This window comes from Clupea harengus, chromosome 23 (assembly GCF_900700415.2).
Source record: "Clupea harengus chromosome 23, Ch_v2.0.2, whole genome shotgun sequence".
In the NCBI taxonomy this organism is placed as follows: Eukaryota; Metazoa; Chordata; class Actinopteri; order Clupeiformes; family Clupeidae; genus Clupea; species Clupea harengus.
In genome coordinates this window covers 9,626,501-9,644,484 of record NC_045174.1, presented here as the reverse complement: position 1 = coordinate 9,644,484, position 17,984 = coordinate 9,626,501, and the positions used below count along the sequence as shown (strand labels likewise).

Sequence of the window (17,984 nt, the reverse complement as noted above, 5' to 3'; positions counted from 1 at the left end):
TATTTATTTATTGTTACACCAGGTTCTATTGCTCGTAGCTTGAATATTCTCTCCCTTGTACGTCGCTTTGGACAAAAGCGTCTGCTAAATGACTTACATTTACATTTACATTTAATGTAAATGCATCAACTTAGATAAGCATTCACATGGACATGCCTCTAGGTGGAGCAGCTAACACAAAGAATCCTCAGTATGGAACAAACAAAAAACAATGACAAAACAGAGATGCACATCACTCGGAAGGTTTCCCGGTCTCCAGATTTATACTTTAAAAACTAAGTTGGGCTTCTTGGTTGTTTATCACAGAGACTCAAAGACCTCTTTCTCACAGCAGTTATTTTCAGAATGTATAGTCAGCTAGCAAGTACCACATTAGGGACTAGTTTATTTGGCATTGTTTCTTCCCCCTTGTGGCAAAGTGCATATGTTGGATGTAGTTGATTCATTTACCGCAGTCTAAGGAAGGATACTGGAGTGATGGCAAGAGGAACTTGTATTGCAGATGGGCTAAGCTGGGCTTTTTTATTTGAACTGGTGCCGCTACGACGAGTGTCCATCTTCCAATACTCCACAAACGTCAGTTAGAATCCTTGTTATAGATATAACCTGTTTTGCTCATGTCAGTAAAGAGCTACCCACGAGGTAAATAAAAAGCAAACATTCAAAATTGTTTTAGGAAAAGCCCCCAAATGCAGTTTTCATATTTACCTACATGAATCTTTACAAACAAGCAGTGGCACAGTTTTTAAGCCACGTCATTTAGCAGGGTTTGGCCACGTGGTGAGAGTATGATATGACACCATAAACCCCTTACGCAAGCACCACCTGCCACGAATCATTACCGTATTCAATTATTAGAATATGGAGTCTTGACCTCAGAGTTTCAAAATGTCTCTAAAAAGAAATATTAGGGGGGAAAAGTCAGTGACGATGGCTACAGTCATTTCTGTATAGTTAAAGTGTGTGAAGGAATCAATGCACAGTCACCTCTACTGCTAGAGAGCAGTGTTCTCAGCTCTAAGTTCCTTAGAGCCTCTTTAGGCTTGGCAACTCTGCGGGAATATTCAGTGATCCAGTCATGGGAAAACATCATGATTGATTAGTTTCATAAGACCAGATGTCCTTCTTATCCCCACATCACCCTTCACCCTCCACAGGCCATCATGTATTTCGTCACAGGGAGAACTTCAGTTCACACACTTCCCTCACAACAACCCATCTCCCCTAAAGCCATTGTTCCATTAATTAGCTCTTTCGTGTTCAAGGTTCAGTTTATGGTTTCAGTATAACTCTGCTACATCACAAATTTGAAAAAGAACTGAAATTTCGGAGACTCACTCACAGCATTACATGTATACTGAAGGGACCCATCAAAATAGATATGTTTTTATTTTTTATGTTTTTGTTTCTTTAATGTTGACAATATTTACACAAGTATTAAGGACTAAGGATTAAGGATTAAGAATACTAACAGAAATGAACAGGATAGAAACTAGGGAGCCCCCAAAGGGTCATGGTAGAGATTTTTTTCCTAAGCTGCTTTTGTGTTCCCTCGCAGTACTTTTGTACAGAGCCCGAAGGGTCATGGTGATTATTTTTTTTAAATTAACTATTTTGCACAATACTTTTGTGTTCTTCAGGTAATGCCGGGGAATGGAAAAACAATGTGAGGTAACGCAAAATGTAGTGTGGAAACACAAAAGCACCACCATTACCCGTATGGGGCTCTGTATGATTTCACTGTAAATAAAGAATAAAAAAATGAAACAACTTCCTCCCTCAGTGCTCAGTCTGGCGTTTGAAATTCTTCTGCCAATGTACTTCACCTATAAATACACCTATTCGTTACTTCACCTATAAATACACCTATTCGTATCAGCATTGAGCACTTCATGGTCTGGCACAGGCACTGTTTATGAGACAAATGCCAGAGCATGTCTGCCTGTTTGCGTATGCGTTTGGACAGTCCAGCCTGTTTAGCCCGTCAGCTGAGCGGCTGGCACCGGCAGGCTGGTAGCAAGCGGTTGCAGCAGGGGGCTGCTGCCCGCTCTGTGGCGTAGTTGGCAGTGGAGACGTTATCGGTGGCGATATCCCACAGTAGCGCCTCCCTCTCCCTCTGTACATTCTGCAGGGCTGCCTGGTACTCCTCGCTCTCTGGATCCAGAGGAGACCGCTCCTCCTGGTCACGGGACAGGTCGAAGATGAGCGGCGGGTCGTGAAGCTCCGGCTGGCCACCTCCTCCACCACAAGCTTCAGCAGCACCTGAAGTGAGTATCAAGTATGTTGATACTCTTAACAAATGCAATACAAAGGAAATAATATCCATCCAACAGTAATGTTATGTCAAACCAGAAAAAAACGCCAAGAAAGTTAAATTACTGACTGCTTTATTAGTCAAATAAGTTTGGTAAATATAAGGGTTTATTTGAAATTGAAACTGCGTGTACATGCAGTTTATAAGAGTACAGGAACATTGGGAAGGTGAGTAGCCAGGAACTGACCTGTCAGGTAGAAGGCTTTGTGAGGGCCCACACGGACTGTCTGCAGGTCTCCAAATATGCCTGCAGCGCCACTGTTTGGATGAAGGAGACTCTGCAGACAGGAGAGATATGATTGGTCAACCAAGCTACCGCAATACCACATGAGGTAAAAGAATGTTTGTACATGAAAAAAAAAACCTTATCATGGGTTTCTTTTTAAATCAAATAGAGATTCTTACAAAATGTATTTGATTGTAATGCATATCAACCATACCTTTCGACCTGTGTCTGTCTTTCCAAGCAGAATGTCTGTCATATCGATGCCATCGACTCTTCTGTCTCTGGGCAGATCTACACCAGCGAGTGAGAGGATGGTGGGGAAGATGTCCAGGCCACTGCCAAACACAACAGGCAGACCACAGACAGATCAACACCATTCACTTTCCACTTGTACAGTCCACATGCCTCCTGTTGTGCTTTCTCAGTACCTTAGTAGAGCACCACTGCTGGTGTTGACAGGAATCCTCCCAGGCCAGTAGGCCACCGTGGGCACACGATGGCCCCCCTCCCATGTTGTTCTTTTGGCTGAGCCTCCAGCTGGAGAGTGGATGAACAGCACACGGTTCATTACCGTTCAAAATAAAAACATTTTTTATATTATTTTCCCCTCAGATTGGATTTGCTACCAAAAGCATTTCAAACAATTCACTACTCATTCACATTGAAGTGACTAAAATTGACTTGGTCTCAATTTGAAGATAGAAGTTATTTTGATAATGCTAAAGCACAAGAGTATGATTTTAGTTTGTTTTATAATCACCTCTGCTTGTCTGCCACTGCCCCAGAAAAGGCCCAACACTACCAGCAAACTGACACTTCTGCTCCCATGGACCGTTATCTCCTGGAAAGAAATATAGACTGATTATTTTGTATCTTTCTATGCGTGCCTAAAGTTATCTTAGGACTTATCTTTGTCTAATACTATGGGCCCTGCTGGTACCCTCAAAGACTTCTGATATTTGTAAATCATAAAGTTAAAATGCCTAACTAAAAGAACGTGACATTTCTAACTCTAAGAAAAGAGTCATATCCCCTCACAGTTGACAAATCTATCCCTTTCAGGGCAGCCTGAGGGGTGTTTTGACACCTTCATGTCATTCATTTCATAGCAGCACGGGGTGTGTACACTGTTCAACAGCGCATAATAAAGATAATCAATGGCCTGCGTAACTTATCCACACACCTACCAGTAAACAGTATGAGATTGTTTTCCTTGTCGAGGAGGTCTGATGTGGCCTTTATCGCCCCGACCAGTCTGTCCATCTCCCTGAGGGTGGCTGCGTACACCCCCTCACCCTCCGTCACCCCCTCACCCTCCGCCACCCCCTGAGGAGCCAGTGGCACGTGCATGTGAGCGAGTGCCACATACAACAGGAATGGCTGCTTCCTCTCCCTGTATGGGGACACGGAAAGACATCAAGTGACATCTTGAGAACTGATCAAAAACAGACTGTAATGTCACATTCAATCACCATTTGATAGCTCAAAGATTATGACTACTCTTAATGCTAATGGCGTGTGTAAGCAATGACGTCTGTGACTTGGACCTTGATACGCTAACCCTACCAAGGGCAAAGGGGGAACAGTGAAAACATAACAACAGAAAACATTACAAAAAAGAAAAGTTCAACAGCTGTTGACACGAGCTGTGGTTGAGCGCAAAGGAAAGAGGTTTGTGCAGCGTGGCTTCGTGTAGTTTGGCAGCCTCAGCATTGATCTGTGGCTGTCACGAGTCCTGATAGCGTGTGGACTTATCCCTAAAGCAGCTGCAGTGTGAAAGGAGAGACACTTGGCCTGTAAATATCCCCCCACAAAAAAGCTGAACCCTGGGCTCAGCTCAGAGGTGTTTGTCTGTGGTCAGGTTCACCTCGGAGCTCAGATAAACTATTGGTCAACACCCGAGCCTGTTTACGGATCAGCCCCTATATATTGACAGATCAAAGTACATGACTCTGAAATCTGATAGGGAACTTATGGTTGAAATGTACTAACCTGAATTCAGAGTGATACTATCACAGCAAGCTGGGACGGGGATAAGGAGCAAAACCACTACATGACCCATGAACTACAATGCTGCTTAGATTTGGAAAACTTGTTTGAGGGCAATTTGTTGCGACATGCTGTCGTGATTTTATCTGATAATGAAGCTACAGCTTACGTAGCTTCTTTTTACCACACTGACTACAATAGTGCATCAGTCTGTAGTTAAATTTTGTAATAAGTATAATTATAAGCAAGCATAATTAGTATAAAAAATAAGTACTTATTATTACAGGTGCCTAATGCCACAAAACCATATTAATCCCCTTAAGTACATCTTGTGACAACATGTACTAATATAAACTGGCCTGCTTTCTTCACTCACTCTTCGGCTCTGCTTAATGTAATGTGCGTTGGTACCCACATATTCACTAAAAGACATTTTACATTATAAACACAGTGCTAACCTGTGAGCCCTCACTCAGACATTAGACCTGATATTGTGCAGAACTGCATTCTCCTTGGGTTCTGAAGCCATGTCTTTGTTATGGCAAATCCTTGGCCCTGGAGGGATCGATGATTATGGACCATTTCATTTTACCTGTGTGGTGCAGAATGCTGCGTAGAGGTGGGAGACAGTACCTTGCCCTGTGGAGAATCCCGACTGCGGCAGAGGCATACTTTTCAGCCAGATTCCACAGGTCCAGTGGCTGCTCTATGATACTCTGGTTCTCATAAAGAGGCAGTGCCACATCGGTGTAACATCCCTGGTGTCTCTCACTGGGGAAGAGGGATCACAGCGCATTCTAGAACATCTGTTCTAGAACGTTCCAGGAACAACACAGCTGAAACTGGAGGGATTCTCAGTATCGATCGCAGACTTGGTTTGTTTGTTCTTTACTATCTATGTGCAGGCTCAACATTTCATTCTCTGTTATCTTGTCAGTATGACATTGTGGACTATGTAATGCTATCTGCGCAGTTACATTTGTCTAAGAATGGTTATGTATCGAATAAACACCTGTTCTGTTGAGAGCCTCGTTCACATGGAGGACAGCTGGGGAGGTCGAAGCCAGGCCTGTCAGTACAGCCCATGTCATTGCTGTAAGGAATTCCAAGGTAATAATCAAATCCTACAGATCACAGATAACAACAAAAAGAGACAATAAGAAACAGAGAGAGAGACACAGATAGGATTTAGAGAGACATCTCCCTGATATTGTTGTATAAGTTCACATTACACTTATCTGATGACATCATATACACATTCTTTGCAAGCTACTACGTATACAAACCTCTATTAATAGGATGATAAGGACCGTTGTGCCCAAGATGCCATTTTCCTGTGGAAATTTAGAGCCAAGTCATTTTATTTCAGCTAAAAACAAAAAGAAGCAGCAAATAACAAATCAAGACAACCAATCTTTGTTGCCAATATACTAAAGAAATGAACTGACGGTTGTACATTGTCTTTAAATGACAGCATTAAATAACACGTCAAATGTTCCAGAAAATGTCAGACGTGTTCCTACAGCTAGTCAAAAGACCTACATAAACTAACGACTAAACTACTCTCCTCTACATTCACATTAGATATTCTCAATGAATCGTTTGTTTTGACCACATCCATATAAGTCATAGTTATTGTTTTGGAGATTTCGTGTGTCGCGGTAAATGAAAGAATGTATTTGTGTACTTCTCATTTAGGTATAATAGCAATGCATCACCTTATGACAAGCTCTCAAACTCTACAAAGAAATGAGTCCTCACCAATCATGGCTGTGTAATAGCCAGCCTCCTGCAGAAGGGCTGGGAATGTGGTCTCGTTGAGAGGCAGCCCACCAACGGACCCCACAGCAAAGTTATGGGTGACGCCGTTACGCAGGCCATACCGACCCGTTAGCAAGGCCGCCCTGGACGGTGAGCAGGTGGACGCAGGGGAGTGGAAATCAGTTAACCTTCCAAGTGAAAGAACACTGTTATTGATCAAATCAAATTACCGACAAAAGCACACAGTATCTGGGGGCTTTCAATTCAGGGATCCATTACAGTCCAGATGTGAAACCAATCTATTAAGTCAGCTCTGTGGCACTCAAATTCCTAACGATATGAGCTATGATGTAATTTTCTGTGCTGGGTGTGGCAAATTATGTTCACGTAAACCTTGCCCTTGTGTTCTTCTTTGCCCTTCTCACCTTCCTGGTTTTGTTGTAGCTCTCTAATTTGGCAAATCATGTGCACTGTTCTACCGTGTTCCTTCTACTGTCATTTTAATTTTGATAATTTTGTCAGGCAAACGCAAAAAGACAAATCAGATGCTGTAATCTCTTTGTGAGAAAAAAAAAACCCTGTACACATGTTGTTGATGATGTACCTTTTCCCCTCGAGAGCTAGCTGGTCCAGATGTGGCGTGTCACTGGGCTTCTCTCTGGCCTGGTTCGCCCCCAGGTCTCCCCAGCCTATGTCGTCTGCTAGGATCACAATGAAGTTGGGCCTCTTCCCAGTGCTGGTCGAAACTTTTGTTCCACTGTGCTGCTGAGTGACATGGTAAACAACACCAGATAGCAGTGCACTAACCAGCACCGCGGTGGCAATACCCGCGCCAGCCATTCAGAACTGCAGGGAGGATTGGAAAATTGTGACAAGGAAGATTATATTTAAAGATTTGTTTATAAAATATTGAGTAGACTGAAAAAAAAACGTGTCCTAACAGTTCATGAGTTGGCATGAGTTAATTATGGAATGCTGGATTGTGAGTGGGACAAAAAAGGGTGTGGTCCCCTTTAAGAACAGCTGAGTGAGAGTATGAACATGTTGACGGGTGGTATTCATCTGGACAGGCAGCTCCTTGGTTTGTACTCATAGTGTGTATCTTACGACAGGGTGCCTGGTCCAGATGCATGTTTTTTTATACTGCCTGATCAGTATTACTGTATTAACTAATTATAAGCTAAACCACAAAACTGAACTTAGAAAATGACCTACTTGCTGGGATCTTTAATGACTTTGAGTTCAAATGTCACTGAAAAAAAGAACAAAGCAAAGGTGCTCTTAGGGTATCTCCTCTGATTAAAGGATGATCCTAGCGTATCTCCTCTGCATTGTGCTCTGCTTGGAGGTGTCAGTGCAGAACCTGTTTGCTGTAGGGAGCCTACCAGCACTGCAGCCGCCTAGACAGTTATCTAACTTACTTACTTACTACACACAATCAATCCCCACCCCTGACAAAACACATCCGCATTCAACTGCATACATATACACTCATACAAGCTTGGGCAGAACATGGGAGGGGAGACAGCACAGGTCCTCATACCCATAGACATAGTATACTATGTCTATGCTCATACCAGCCTGGGATTCCTCTTTCAGCCAAAAGGGGGCTGCAAGTATGACCTTTAAATCGGCTTTTGCTGCAACCCAACCCTCAACTACCAACCAACTAAACCCTCCCACTGGAAGTATCCACAATACACACTATGTCTGGGACTCCCACATTGATCCTCAACACAGACCTACACCACATGATCTCTGCACATACAAGGAATCTGAGGGCGATCAGAGGACCTTACTTTATCTGAAGAAAGAGGTAAGGTCTCAGTATCTCTAGGTTAGAGATCAATAAAAGTCTACAATTAAATCTGGAAAATCTAATGGTCTTTATTATTGTCTGACCAACTATGTACATTTAGATTTAGACAGATTTAACTTTTGTAAGGTTTGGTGATCAATAGGCTGTGTAGGCTACTGTCACTTTGTGCTACATTGTGATCTGTGGTTACGTCCACGGAAGTTTCGATCAATGGTGCTGTGTGGACACATTGGAAGAGTTTTCCTCGTGTCAGAAGCGACAGGGAAACGAGAAAACTATTTGATCGCACCGGTATTTTAAATTACCAAAATCAAGCCTGACAATGTGACAGGGTTTTCATCATCTTGTGGCACGCGAACGCGATTTGTCGCCGTTTAATGAATGGAACTTCTCCTGCATCTCCAGACAAATCGTAGCATGTGGAGTCGCCAGAGGTCTGGTTAGACCAGTCTGATCATATTCCTGAAACCTTTATTTTTGTAGCTGAAAACTTGACTGTAAAGTTGTCTACACACCGGCCTACTGACTGAGGTAGCTCCAAAAGTAAGGCCGATGAGAATTGTATTATATTAAATAAGGGACAGGCCTATGATCCCTCGAACTGTTTAAATCATCACCAAGCAACGGGTGGTATTAATCCTTCTACGGATCTGACGGAATTTTTCATTAAGTTAGCCTTGTGAAACAACTTTGTGCTCGATCGAATGTACGATACATAATAACTTCAAAAGTTACAGTTTATTTATCCGTTTTGTCAATTTTCATTAGACTTTTTGAACCAGCCGCCGGTAGCCTACTTCCTGCGATTTACATGCTGGTCTGGTGTACTCTGACGTTGCGTATTGTTTCTGCCTCCCGCTATAGCCAATTACTTCGTCTTCGCAGAACCCTCAGAACAACTACGCTAGCAGTAATCAAGTGACTAGTCTTGCGGTAACAACTAACTTTCCCCCAGGGCAGATCGGTCCACTTATGCAATTGTTTAAATGGCTTACATTGATTAAAACTGACCGTCTGCTGTCTGAGATTTTCATAATTCAATCTGAAAATTCCAGGGTTTGTCATCAACACGTCATGGTCGCTCTGCTTCAGGCCAATCGGATGTTGCATTTGAAGTGCGTGCGTGCGCGTTCACATCGCGCACGTGATCTCTGCTAAGGGTGAACAGAAAAAACCTGTTTTCCTTCTCAGAGGGAACATGTGAACGCCTGAAGTACATAGTGTGATGAAATGTAGTTTTAGTAGCACAACAACACAGCAGGCACCCCATAAAAAAAAAATCTGCTTTTCAGGGTTTGGTTTTGTTAGTGATTTCATTTTTACTCATGGAATTAGTGGATACCACCATACCAGCTCCTTGGATAGGATTCCAGTACACAGTACTGGCTGACTGAAATAACAAACATCAAACTAATTTTCTGTATTTACAGAAGAACCTCATCTTTGGATATGCCACAGTGGTTGTCCGGTGTAAAGAGTTGCCTGGGTGCCAATGTTTACACTGAGGTTCCAGACGGTGGATGGGGCTGGGTGGTGGCTGCGGCCTTTTTTCTGGTAGAGGCGTTCACTTATGGAGTCATAAAGACCTTCGGGATCTTCTTGAAAGATCTCATGACTGAGTTTGACGAGAGTAACAGCCGAATATCATGGATCCTCTCCATCTGTGTTTTTGTCATGTCATTCACAGGTAAGCAAGTGTCATCAGCTCTGGATGGAATTGTATATCAAAGAAATCACGCAATAGCTCTCAGAGGCATTTTATAGTACATTTTTTTCCCCAGTTTGATAGTATTTATACATTTAATATTCATTTCTATGTTTGTGTCCATCTCTGTCTAGCCCCGCTGGCATCTTTGCTGAGTAACCGGTTTGGGTTCCAGCCAGTTGTGATGGTTGGAGGACTTCTTATTTCGGTAGGAATGGTGACGACAGCTTTTACCACTTCCGTAAATCAGATGTACATCACCACAGGGATTATAGCAGGTAAATAAACACATCGAAATATACAATACAGGCTATAGATCAAGGGATTTCTGCAATTTCAAGGTATATGGTTATTCAGATATTTATATTCTCCTCAAATGACACCATCTGCCAATCCAGAATTTGCTTTCAGAAGCTTAATTCTGCCTCTGTGATAGGGGGACTTTTTCGGAAAGAAAGAGGCAATCAGGATGATATTTTGCCTGTTACTCATGTGTCATAGCTAATACAGAGCCCATAGATGACTCTGAAGAAACCACAGAAGGAAGATGTTGTATTTCAAAATGATTGTGGAAAAAATGCTGCCACTGCCTTTAACTGAGCTACACACAGATTCCACAATAGTGTACTTCATCTTCAAATGCATGCATGTGCTATACATAGCATGACATTTGGTTTTTAATAAATTAAAGTACTGTATGGAAATATTAATCATGGGTAATAACTGGACCAAAATCATATAATTGAAAAGGTTTTTACAATCTTTCTTCTCCTCAGGATTGGGCTACTGCCTCACTTTCCTCCCCACCGTCACCCTCCTCTCCCAGTATTTCTGTAAGCACCGGTCTGTGGTGACCTCTATGGCTTCTACAGGGGAGTCGGTCGCCATTTTTACTTTTGCGCCAGGTGAGGGACATTGAACAACATTTTTAGTCTGTTATTCAGACAACACGTGTGAGCACATTTGTGTCTGTGTAGGTGAATATATACAGGTTGATGGCTTACATCATTATTTAATATGTTTACTGTTGGTTTGGGGGGTCATATGTTAACCATCTAAAAATACTTATTTTTTACTTATTTTTGTAGCATTTACTGCACTTAAAACCAAAATTGGCTGGAGGTACACAATGGTAGTGATTGGACTTCTTCAAGGTACAATCGTCATGTGTGGAGCCCTTCTTCGGCCCATAATAATCAAGCCCTCACCATCAGATAAGAGTAGTAAGGAACAGCTGAAGTCCAAACAGGAAGATGCAAAACAGAATCTGGACCAGGAACAGCTTCATGGTTCCGTCAGCTCAGGGGACTCTGGTGTCCAGTCAGTAGAGGACCCAGAGGTGGGTGGCCAGATCATGGAGAAGGAAGAGAAAAAGGCCCTTTCTCCAAAACCCAACGACAAGCCAGGGAGGCCCAAGCTCCTAGATCTTTCCGTGCTGAAGGAAGGAAGCTTCCTCTGCTACTCTGCATTTGGCCTCTTCGCCACGCTGGGCTTCTTCGCACCACAGCTCTACGTGGTGGAGCTGAACGTCAGCCAGGGCGTGGACCGGGACAAGGCGGCGTACTCGCTCTCCATCATGGCCATCGCCGAGATCTTGGGACGCCTCTCCATTGGCTGGATGATGAGTTGGAGGCGCCTGCGGAAGATCTACGTGCTGTTGACGTGCGTGCTGCTGCTGTGCCTGGTGCTGGTGCTCTTTACGCTGGTGAGCGGCTTCTGGCCCGTGGCCGTCTGCTGCATGCTCTACGGTTTCCTCCTGGGCAACGTGGCGTCCACCCACATCCCCATGCTGGCTGAGGACGACGTGGTGGGCATCCAGAGAATGGCCTCGGCCGCGGGCGTCTATGTCTGTATACAGAGTTTTGCAGGCTTGGCTGGACCACCGTTAGGAGGTAGGCATCCACAGTTGGTCTATGTATTTATTCAGGGAAAACAGGAAATGGTGCTTAATCGGAGGATTCACATTTTTTCATTGGTTTTCATTCTGTGTTGCAGGTGTGTTGGTGGACATCACAGGCAACTATGGCTCTGCATTTTACTCCTGTGCTGCGGGGATGGCACTGGGAGCCTTATTTCTTGGACTGGTACGACCAGCAAAGATGGGCAAGCTCTGCTGGAGGAAAACAGGCCAGCAGCAGCAGCAGAAGAGTGCGGTTGAGAAGGATACCTCAGTGAGGGAGAGCTCACCAGAAGACTTTGTTGAAGAGGACCTTTCCCTGAACACGAGACCAAATGACTGCTAATCAGAAAGTGATTGGACATCGTCAGGTGAAAACAGGAAATGCTGCTTACGCGCATCATTTGCGCAACAGATTACCTACTATATTCTCATCATCGGGGGAGGTTATGAAACATAATTACTTGATTATTAAAACTTGATCAATAGGAATGTACAATGATGCAATAGTTGATTACATTACTGTGATTACATGGGACTCCAGACGAGATAATCAAGATGACTAATAATAATCATGATGATGAACAGCATACTTAAGGAAACTGCATTTTTTTAGGTTTTTTTTTTTTTTTAAGTAATATATATTTTTTTTTTTTCTGGTTTTATTTCTGAAGAGGTCAAATATGGTCCAAAATATATATTTGAATTGATTTACATGTGCCTACCAGTATTTTTTAACTGTTCCATGAATTGATTTACTGTGCGACACTATTATTTTTTGTATACTTTGGTTGGTGTTTGGACCAATGTGAATATGAAGAATCCTAACTACTACCTTTAGATCCATAATATATGGAGATCTAGTCATTCTATATATTTTTAAGGCTGAATGCATTAGGATTCTGGCTCTCTTGTCAAGCTTGATGAATATGACATCAATAGCAGGCCCACTCTGTTACACACTGTGAGTGCTGGACACTGAGTTACTCGGGGGCACAATCCTTAAGCCTCTGCATGGCCAAGTGCCCACAATTCAAGCCAGTCATATTAATGATTTTACATATGCAGAGTTCTTCGTGGGAGTTTGATTGAGAACAAAAGCCTAATCAAATTCTTTCTGAACAAGAGAAATACCTTTTAACTATAATTAGTCTTTATAATTAACTTATAATAAGTCTTTCAGAATTCTTTATACCTATGACCTCCACTGTGAATGGAATGCTTGCTAAAACCCGTGGGGAGACAGAACTACTGTGATAACTGACCTTCAAAAAGCTTCTTATACCTCATGCCAAGTGTTTCATTAGAGAACACTGTGACTGTGATCCTATGACCTGTGATTAATCAGCTTGTTTTCCATTGACGGGAAAAACGCCAGGTACTGTCTTTCAGCTGGTTATGAACTGAGAATTTGCCCTTGAAAATTTCACTTCAACTGGAGTTAATTTGAAGGAACCTAGTTGTACCTAGTGTAGTGTAGTTGTACCTAGTGTAGTGTAGTTGTATCTAGTGTAGTGTAGTTGTATCTAGTGTAGTGTAGTTTTATCCAGTGTAGTGTTTTTAACAGTGTAGTTTTTCATTCCCTTCCGTGTTCTCTTCAGCTCAAATTGTATTGTGATTTGAACTGATCCTCAACTCACTATTAAGACCAGGAACATCTCAGAGGCATAACCACATAAACTAAAAGTTTGGCTAATGAAAGTTTGTTCAGTGGCTCATGAAGGCCAATTTTGATGCATTTTGATATGCCCTAATGTCACCTGTTTGAAGTGTTTAGAGTAAAGAAGCATACAAGAAGCACATTACCAAAGCACACTGAACACCGTTCATACTCTTATTAGCACCATCAACACCATTACCAAATATTTGCTACTGGCTGAAGTGTCACATCTTGTAACCTAAAAATACAAGTGTTTCCTGAATGCAATATCTTGCTCCTGGGCCAGGTGTAGCAGGAGCCAAGACGTAGGAACAGAATATGATCAATCAGTGGCTCGGACCAAATTTCAAGACAGTTACAATGATCATGCAATTTCTTGTTACCTGATTGACCGGGTATCAAGAATACTAACAGGGTACTTAGGGACTTTGGGAGCATTGCATTACCTGAATGTTTTGCTTTGGATAAGAGCATTTGTGTTGTTCTTCATTGGTTCGAAAAAGTATGGAAGAGTAATGATGAATCTATATGTGTATGTCAATGGTGAAATACCCAGGAACTGCACATTTGATATACAGTAAATGTGATATTTTGTAAGAATTTATTCTATGAATAAAACAAATATGATACATCTTTGTCTAAAACTGTGCAATACATTCTCATTTCACGAAGAGAAAACCAAAAATTGGCATAAAATGCTGCATTTGTTTAAAGTTTTTGAAGCCCTTTACCTTAGTGAGCACACTAAACTGACAGGAAACAACCTGCCTATGGTATATTCAGTGTACTACTCTAGCATAGTCAAACACCTCAGAAGCCACTGCTTGTACTCCTGGAAGGCCTCTGTCGGTTTGACTGCCTGCTCACCAACACTGCCTCCATCATCATCAACCCACTGCAGCAAGGCCTGTAGTGACAATATGAAGAGAGAAAAGCTCCATGACAACCATGAAGAACCACATAGCCAACATTCTATTCATTTCTATGTATTTCTAGACATTCCGGAACAGGAAGTTTAGTGATCACTGGTTCAAAAACTGACCACCGAGGCAAGTTGTGTTGTGGCACAAAAAAGCCATGATAACCACAAATCTTCTGCCATTTTAAGACATTGAAATTCCCAGTTTCCCGGTGAGACATTGGATTTATGTACATTCAGTGTAGTTTCATCATGAAATGCACAAAGTTACATGGTGTGAACCAGCTTCCCCAACAAACCATGTAATACAATTATTGAAATAACGCAATCAAGCATTACACACTTACCTTGTATCTGTCAGTTATTTTAAAGCCAACGCTGGACTGCAGCTTCCACAAACAGATGGGATAGAGGCTCAGAGGGTGGCGGTCTGACTCCTCCAAGTGGTCAGAGCCCTGCATAACACACTGGAGCCACTGGCAGTGCTTCAGGCCAAACATGTGCCCAATCTCATGGCTCACAACCTGATGAGTAAATAAATATCAGAATTTCAAAATCCCCAGAGCATAAAATTACTAAGGCCAGTACTAAACTGTTCCAAATAAAATAAAAATGTCCTGAATTATTTTACACAAATCATGTGTGGAATTGACTTTACAAAGCATATTTATTATTCATGCCAGCATCTCAACTTCAAATTAAGTTATGTACTATGTGCTTAATCACCTGGTAAGTACAATAAGTACAATTGCTCAATTTCTTAAGTCTACCAGCATAATTATGGCGATAGAAGTTATCATCGTACCTGGCAAAGCTGAAAACTCCCATTCCTGTAGCAAGATACAAACCTTCAGTTCTAGCCGAAATAACACTAACATCTTTTTGATTCCAGTCATGTGTTCTGGGGCACCATATATAAACAGTTATCCAGGCTAAAGCCAGAGTGTGTTTCCCCAGCTCGGTTTTGTGGATTGGGAGAGCCAGGCTAATTGAGAGTAGGGGCCATGACAACCGCACACATAATAGAGATTATCATAAACACTGTCCTGAATGCAGTGACAACCAGACTGAAGGAAATAATCCATCATAAATGAGATTATGGAATTAAAAAAGACGAGCGCGATAGAGAAAGACCACCCGTCTGTCTCTACCCATCTAGAGTACCTTCTGTGAGGGAGGCCTGTCCAAAGACAAAATTCTAGGACTCTTTAGGGTAGAGGTGAATCATGGTTATGCCTACTATGCAGAAAGCATCTTTAAGCTTCCTCTTGTTCAGAAACCTCAGCAAGTCACCTAGATAAACAGGAAGTGATAGGTCTGTGAAACAGGTTCTTCCTTCAATGCTTTGTGCTTCTGTTCTGTAACCCCTAAGAGACAGTTTGAACCAAATAATGAACATAACTTAATCCTTAAAAAAATTAAAGTCACTCATTAGCATTATTTTATCTGACTGAAAAATAAATGGTTTAAAAATAATAACTCAGTTGTTTTGAGTGTAAATATTTTTGAGCATTTGAAATGGATTCCCTTGAACCTTCGCAAGAACATTGTTTACAATGAGTCAGTATTAGTGTCAGTATCAGTGTTTACATCGGTTTTTATATGTGTTTACTAATGTCAATTGGGTTGTGTCTTTATGCTGAGTTTTGACATGTGGTATGCTTTATTCCCACCAGGTATTGTCAGGTATTATCTATCGATGTCCATATTACACTAAAGTAAGTTTAAGTTTTATGGTTTAGTTTAAATACAAAGGTGTCATTGATGCAAACTCATGTGCATGCATAGTAGAACAGCTCATTCGCATTATAACTCTTTAGGGCTTTTAAGAGTGTAGTCGAGCGTAGTCTCCATTATGGAGAGGTCCATCGGCAAAGTTTAAGGCAGCTATTCGAAATTATGGATTGTTTCCCTGTACTCTTAATGTGATTAATAAGTAGCATTGTTTAGCGCATCTAAAGATGTCACACAGCTATGGCTTTATAGCATAACTGTGCTGTCCATCTTTGTTGTCCCTGCTGATAGCAGTAGATATCGTAGACTGCTTCTCACCTTAACATTACTTCTGGTCTAACATACTTTCACTGATGTGGCTAAAACTGAGTGCAGTCAGTGTAATCAAGTATATGAAACTGTCAAGCTGCTCACCACTATAGAGCTGGAGGTTGTGGCTGTAGCTGTTGACCCTAAATGTACATCCTGTGGACTGCACTGTGACAGGAGGCAGTGTCTTTACAACCAGCCCATAGTAGAATGACCCACAAAGTGCCGCAACCATTCCACATACAGGTCTGTGTGTAAACCAGCCTCACCAAAAGATCCTATATTCAAGTGCAAACAGAGAGAGAGAGAGAGAGAGAGAGAGAGAGAGAGAGAGATAGAAATATAGAGAGAGGCTGAGGACTCGCCAATGGTCTGTATGTAAATAGTATGGTGGCCTTTGCTTGGGCTGCTGCGATACGGATTGCTAAAGAAGCTCTGGAAGTCCTGTGATCCCTCTGCGCGCGCGCGGTTCCAGTCTGAATCGGAGAGGACGCTGATAGGGCGAAAGAGAACACCGTCCGGACGAAGACAGTCCTCTAAAACCTTTCTTTCTTCCTTACTGTACTGCCAATAGCGCTCAACCAGGTCACGCCGACTGGAGATCAGCGCAGCGCGCAGTTTCTCCACGGGATGCTCAATGACCTCCATCACCTGTCATCATTTTTGCACCTGTGTCGCAGGTTTTTGCTGTCAATAAAGGCTATATAACAGAACATTTTCCAATTGAAGAGTTCGAAATTATGGGCTTCATGATGGTGCTGGGCCAAACTGATCTCCAAAAAAAGCGTCAGTCTCGTGGCTGGCATAAAATGAGCAACAAGCTTGCATCAATTTATAGCCTATATACGACCTGTATGATATATTCTGGCAGCCTATAACAATCTAAGGGATTACTTAAATTCATGCAGACATGACAACTTTGGCAACAATAACATTTCCTTTGCTGATAGCATGGTATTTATGTTTGTTACCTTCTCATGGTATCACCAACCATTCATATTCCCCTACCTTGTTACCGATTGTTACCAAATGGTTCAAACAAAATACTCTGTAAGAAATGTGGGTGACATGTAGCGCGGGCTCTACTTACATGTTTCTCGCCCTGGCGACTTCCTGTCACTGCGCTGTGGTGGCTGTGTCTCCATAGATGTCTATGTGTGTCTCTGTGTCGTGGCAGAAGTCCGCGTACGTTAATGACGTACATGATGTTTTGATGCTAAAACCGCCGACCACAGTGTCTTTGGGATGACTAGTACAACCACTAAACCAGAGACAAATAGGCTATGCAAAGTAAAGTAATTCATACCAACCAACACTCTCGATTTTCGCGAGAGTCGCCCTAGTAATTGGTAATTTCTCTCGTTAATCTCCGATTTGTGAGACAGAGTCAAACTGGCGAATAGTGATACAAATCAAACTTGTGTTTCTCAGTTGCTGTGTGGGATATGTGTGGTACCTGGCAACCCAACCCAGAGACAGAACGAGCATGCGCAAATAGCCCTGCCTGAAATAACGCCTATAGGCCAGTATCAGTTTTTTTGCACGCAATTCTTTTGTTGACGGTGACGGTTCTATAGCCAATGGGGACACTAATAAAAGTATTTTAAACAAATGTTATGAAGGTTAGCTTACAGTTATTGTGTAGTATTCT

General features: G+C 42.2%; 3 protein-coding genes across 6 annotated transcripts; 1 reads left to right on the top strand and 2 right to left on the bottom strand.

Moving 5' to 3' along the window:
• Positions 1–1,366: 1,366 nt before the first annotated feature.
• Positions 1,367–9,242, bottom strand: arsg (arylsulfatase G). 3 transcript variants are annotated; one of them, XM_031560765.2, is made up of 13 exons: positions 9,105–9,242; positions 7,506–7,542; positions 6,895–7,136; positions 6,291–6,478; positions 5,816–5,863; positions 5,542–5,653; positions 5,163–5,300; positions 3,728–3,933; positions 3,301–3,381; positions 2,969–3,077; positions 2,755–2,875; positions 2,502–2,592; positions 1,367–2,262 (listed from the first exon to the last, which is right to left on the bottom strand). In XM_031560765.2, exons 3-13 carry the CDS (start codon positions 7,128–7,130, stop codon positions 1,985–1,987), a joined length of 1,608 nt encoding a protein of 535 aa, XP_031416625.1. In that variant the 5' UTR covers positions 7,131–7,136; positions 7,506–7,542; positions 9,105–9,242; the 3' UTR covers positions 1,367–1,984. The 3 variants fall into 3 exon arrangements, with proteins under 3 accessions (XP_031416625.1, XP_031416626.1, XP_031416624.1); XM_031560766.2 differs by lacking the exon at positions 7,506–7,542 and having other exon boundaries at positions 9,121–9,242; XM_031560764.2 differs by lacking the exon at positions 7,506–7,542 and having other exon boundaries at positions 9,105–9,241.
• On the top strand, positions 7,563–14,002 carry LOC105888821 (monocarboxylate transporter 7). 2 transcript variants are annotated; one of them, XM_012814563.3, is made up of 6 exons: positions 7,563–8,106; positions 9,540–9,796; positions 9,949–10,092; positions 10,591–10,719; positions 10,903–11,706; positions 11,810–14,002. In XM_012814563.3, exons 2-6 carry the CDS (start codon positions 9,559–9,561, stop codon positions 12,055–12,057), a joined length of 1,563 nt encoding a protein of 520 aa, XP_012670017.1. In that variant the 5' UTR covers positions 7,563–8,106; positions 9,540–9,558; the 3' UTR covers positions 12,058–14,002. The 2 variants fall into 2 exon arrangements, with proteins under 2 accessions (XP_012670017.1, XP_031416627.1); XM_031560767.2 differs by lacking the exon at positions 9,540–9,796 and having other exon boundaries at positions 7,566–8,106.
• Positions 13,954–17,379, bottom strand: LOC105888734 (archaemetzincin-2). Its single transcript, XM_042703360.1, is given in 5 exon segments — positions 13,954–14,278; positions 14,638–14,814; positions 15,002–15,120; positions 15,455–15,583; positions 16,699–17,379. Coding segments are annotated over 5 exon segments (828 nt in total). The 5' UTR covers positions 16,982–17,379; the 3' UTR covers positions 13,954–14,158.
• Between the last annotated feature and the right edge of the window lie 605 nt (positions 17,380–17,984).

What these genes read in the sequence shown, in the direction of transcription:
- LOC105888821 (XM_012814563.3), top strand. Translation starts at nt 9,559, where the DNA reads ATGCCACAGTGGTTGTCCGGTGTAAAGAGTTGCCTGGGTGCCAATGTT. An exon ending in TTTTGTCATGTCATTCACAG is followed by an intron (nt 9,797 to 9,948) that starts GTAAGCAAGTGT and finishes ATCTCTGTCTAG; the next exon opens with CCCCGCTGGCATCTTTGCTG. An exon ending in CATTTTTACTTTTGCGCCAG is followed by an intron (nt 10,720 to 10,902) that starts GTGAGGGACATT and finishes TTATTTTTGTAG; the next exon opens with CATTTACTGCACTTAAAACC.
- arsg (XM_031560765.2), bottom strand. Translation starts at nt 7,130, where the DNA reads ATGGCTGGCGCGGGTATTGCCACCGCGGTGCTGGTTAGTGCACTGCTA. An exon ending in GGGATTCTCCACAGGGCAAG is followed by an intron (nt 3,934 to 5,162) that starts GTACTGTCTCCC and finishes GTCCCCATACAG; the next exon opens with GGAGAGGAAGCAGCCATTCC. An exon ending in GCAGTGGCAGACAAGCAGAG is followed by an intron (nt 3,078 to 3,300) that starts GTGATTATAAAA and finishes TCCACTCTCCAG; the next exon opens with CTGGAGGCTCAGCCAAAAGA.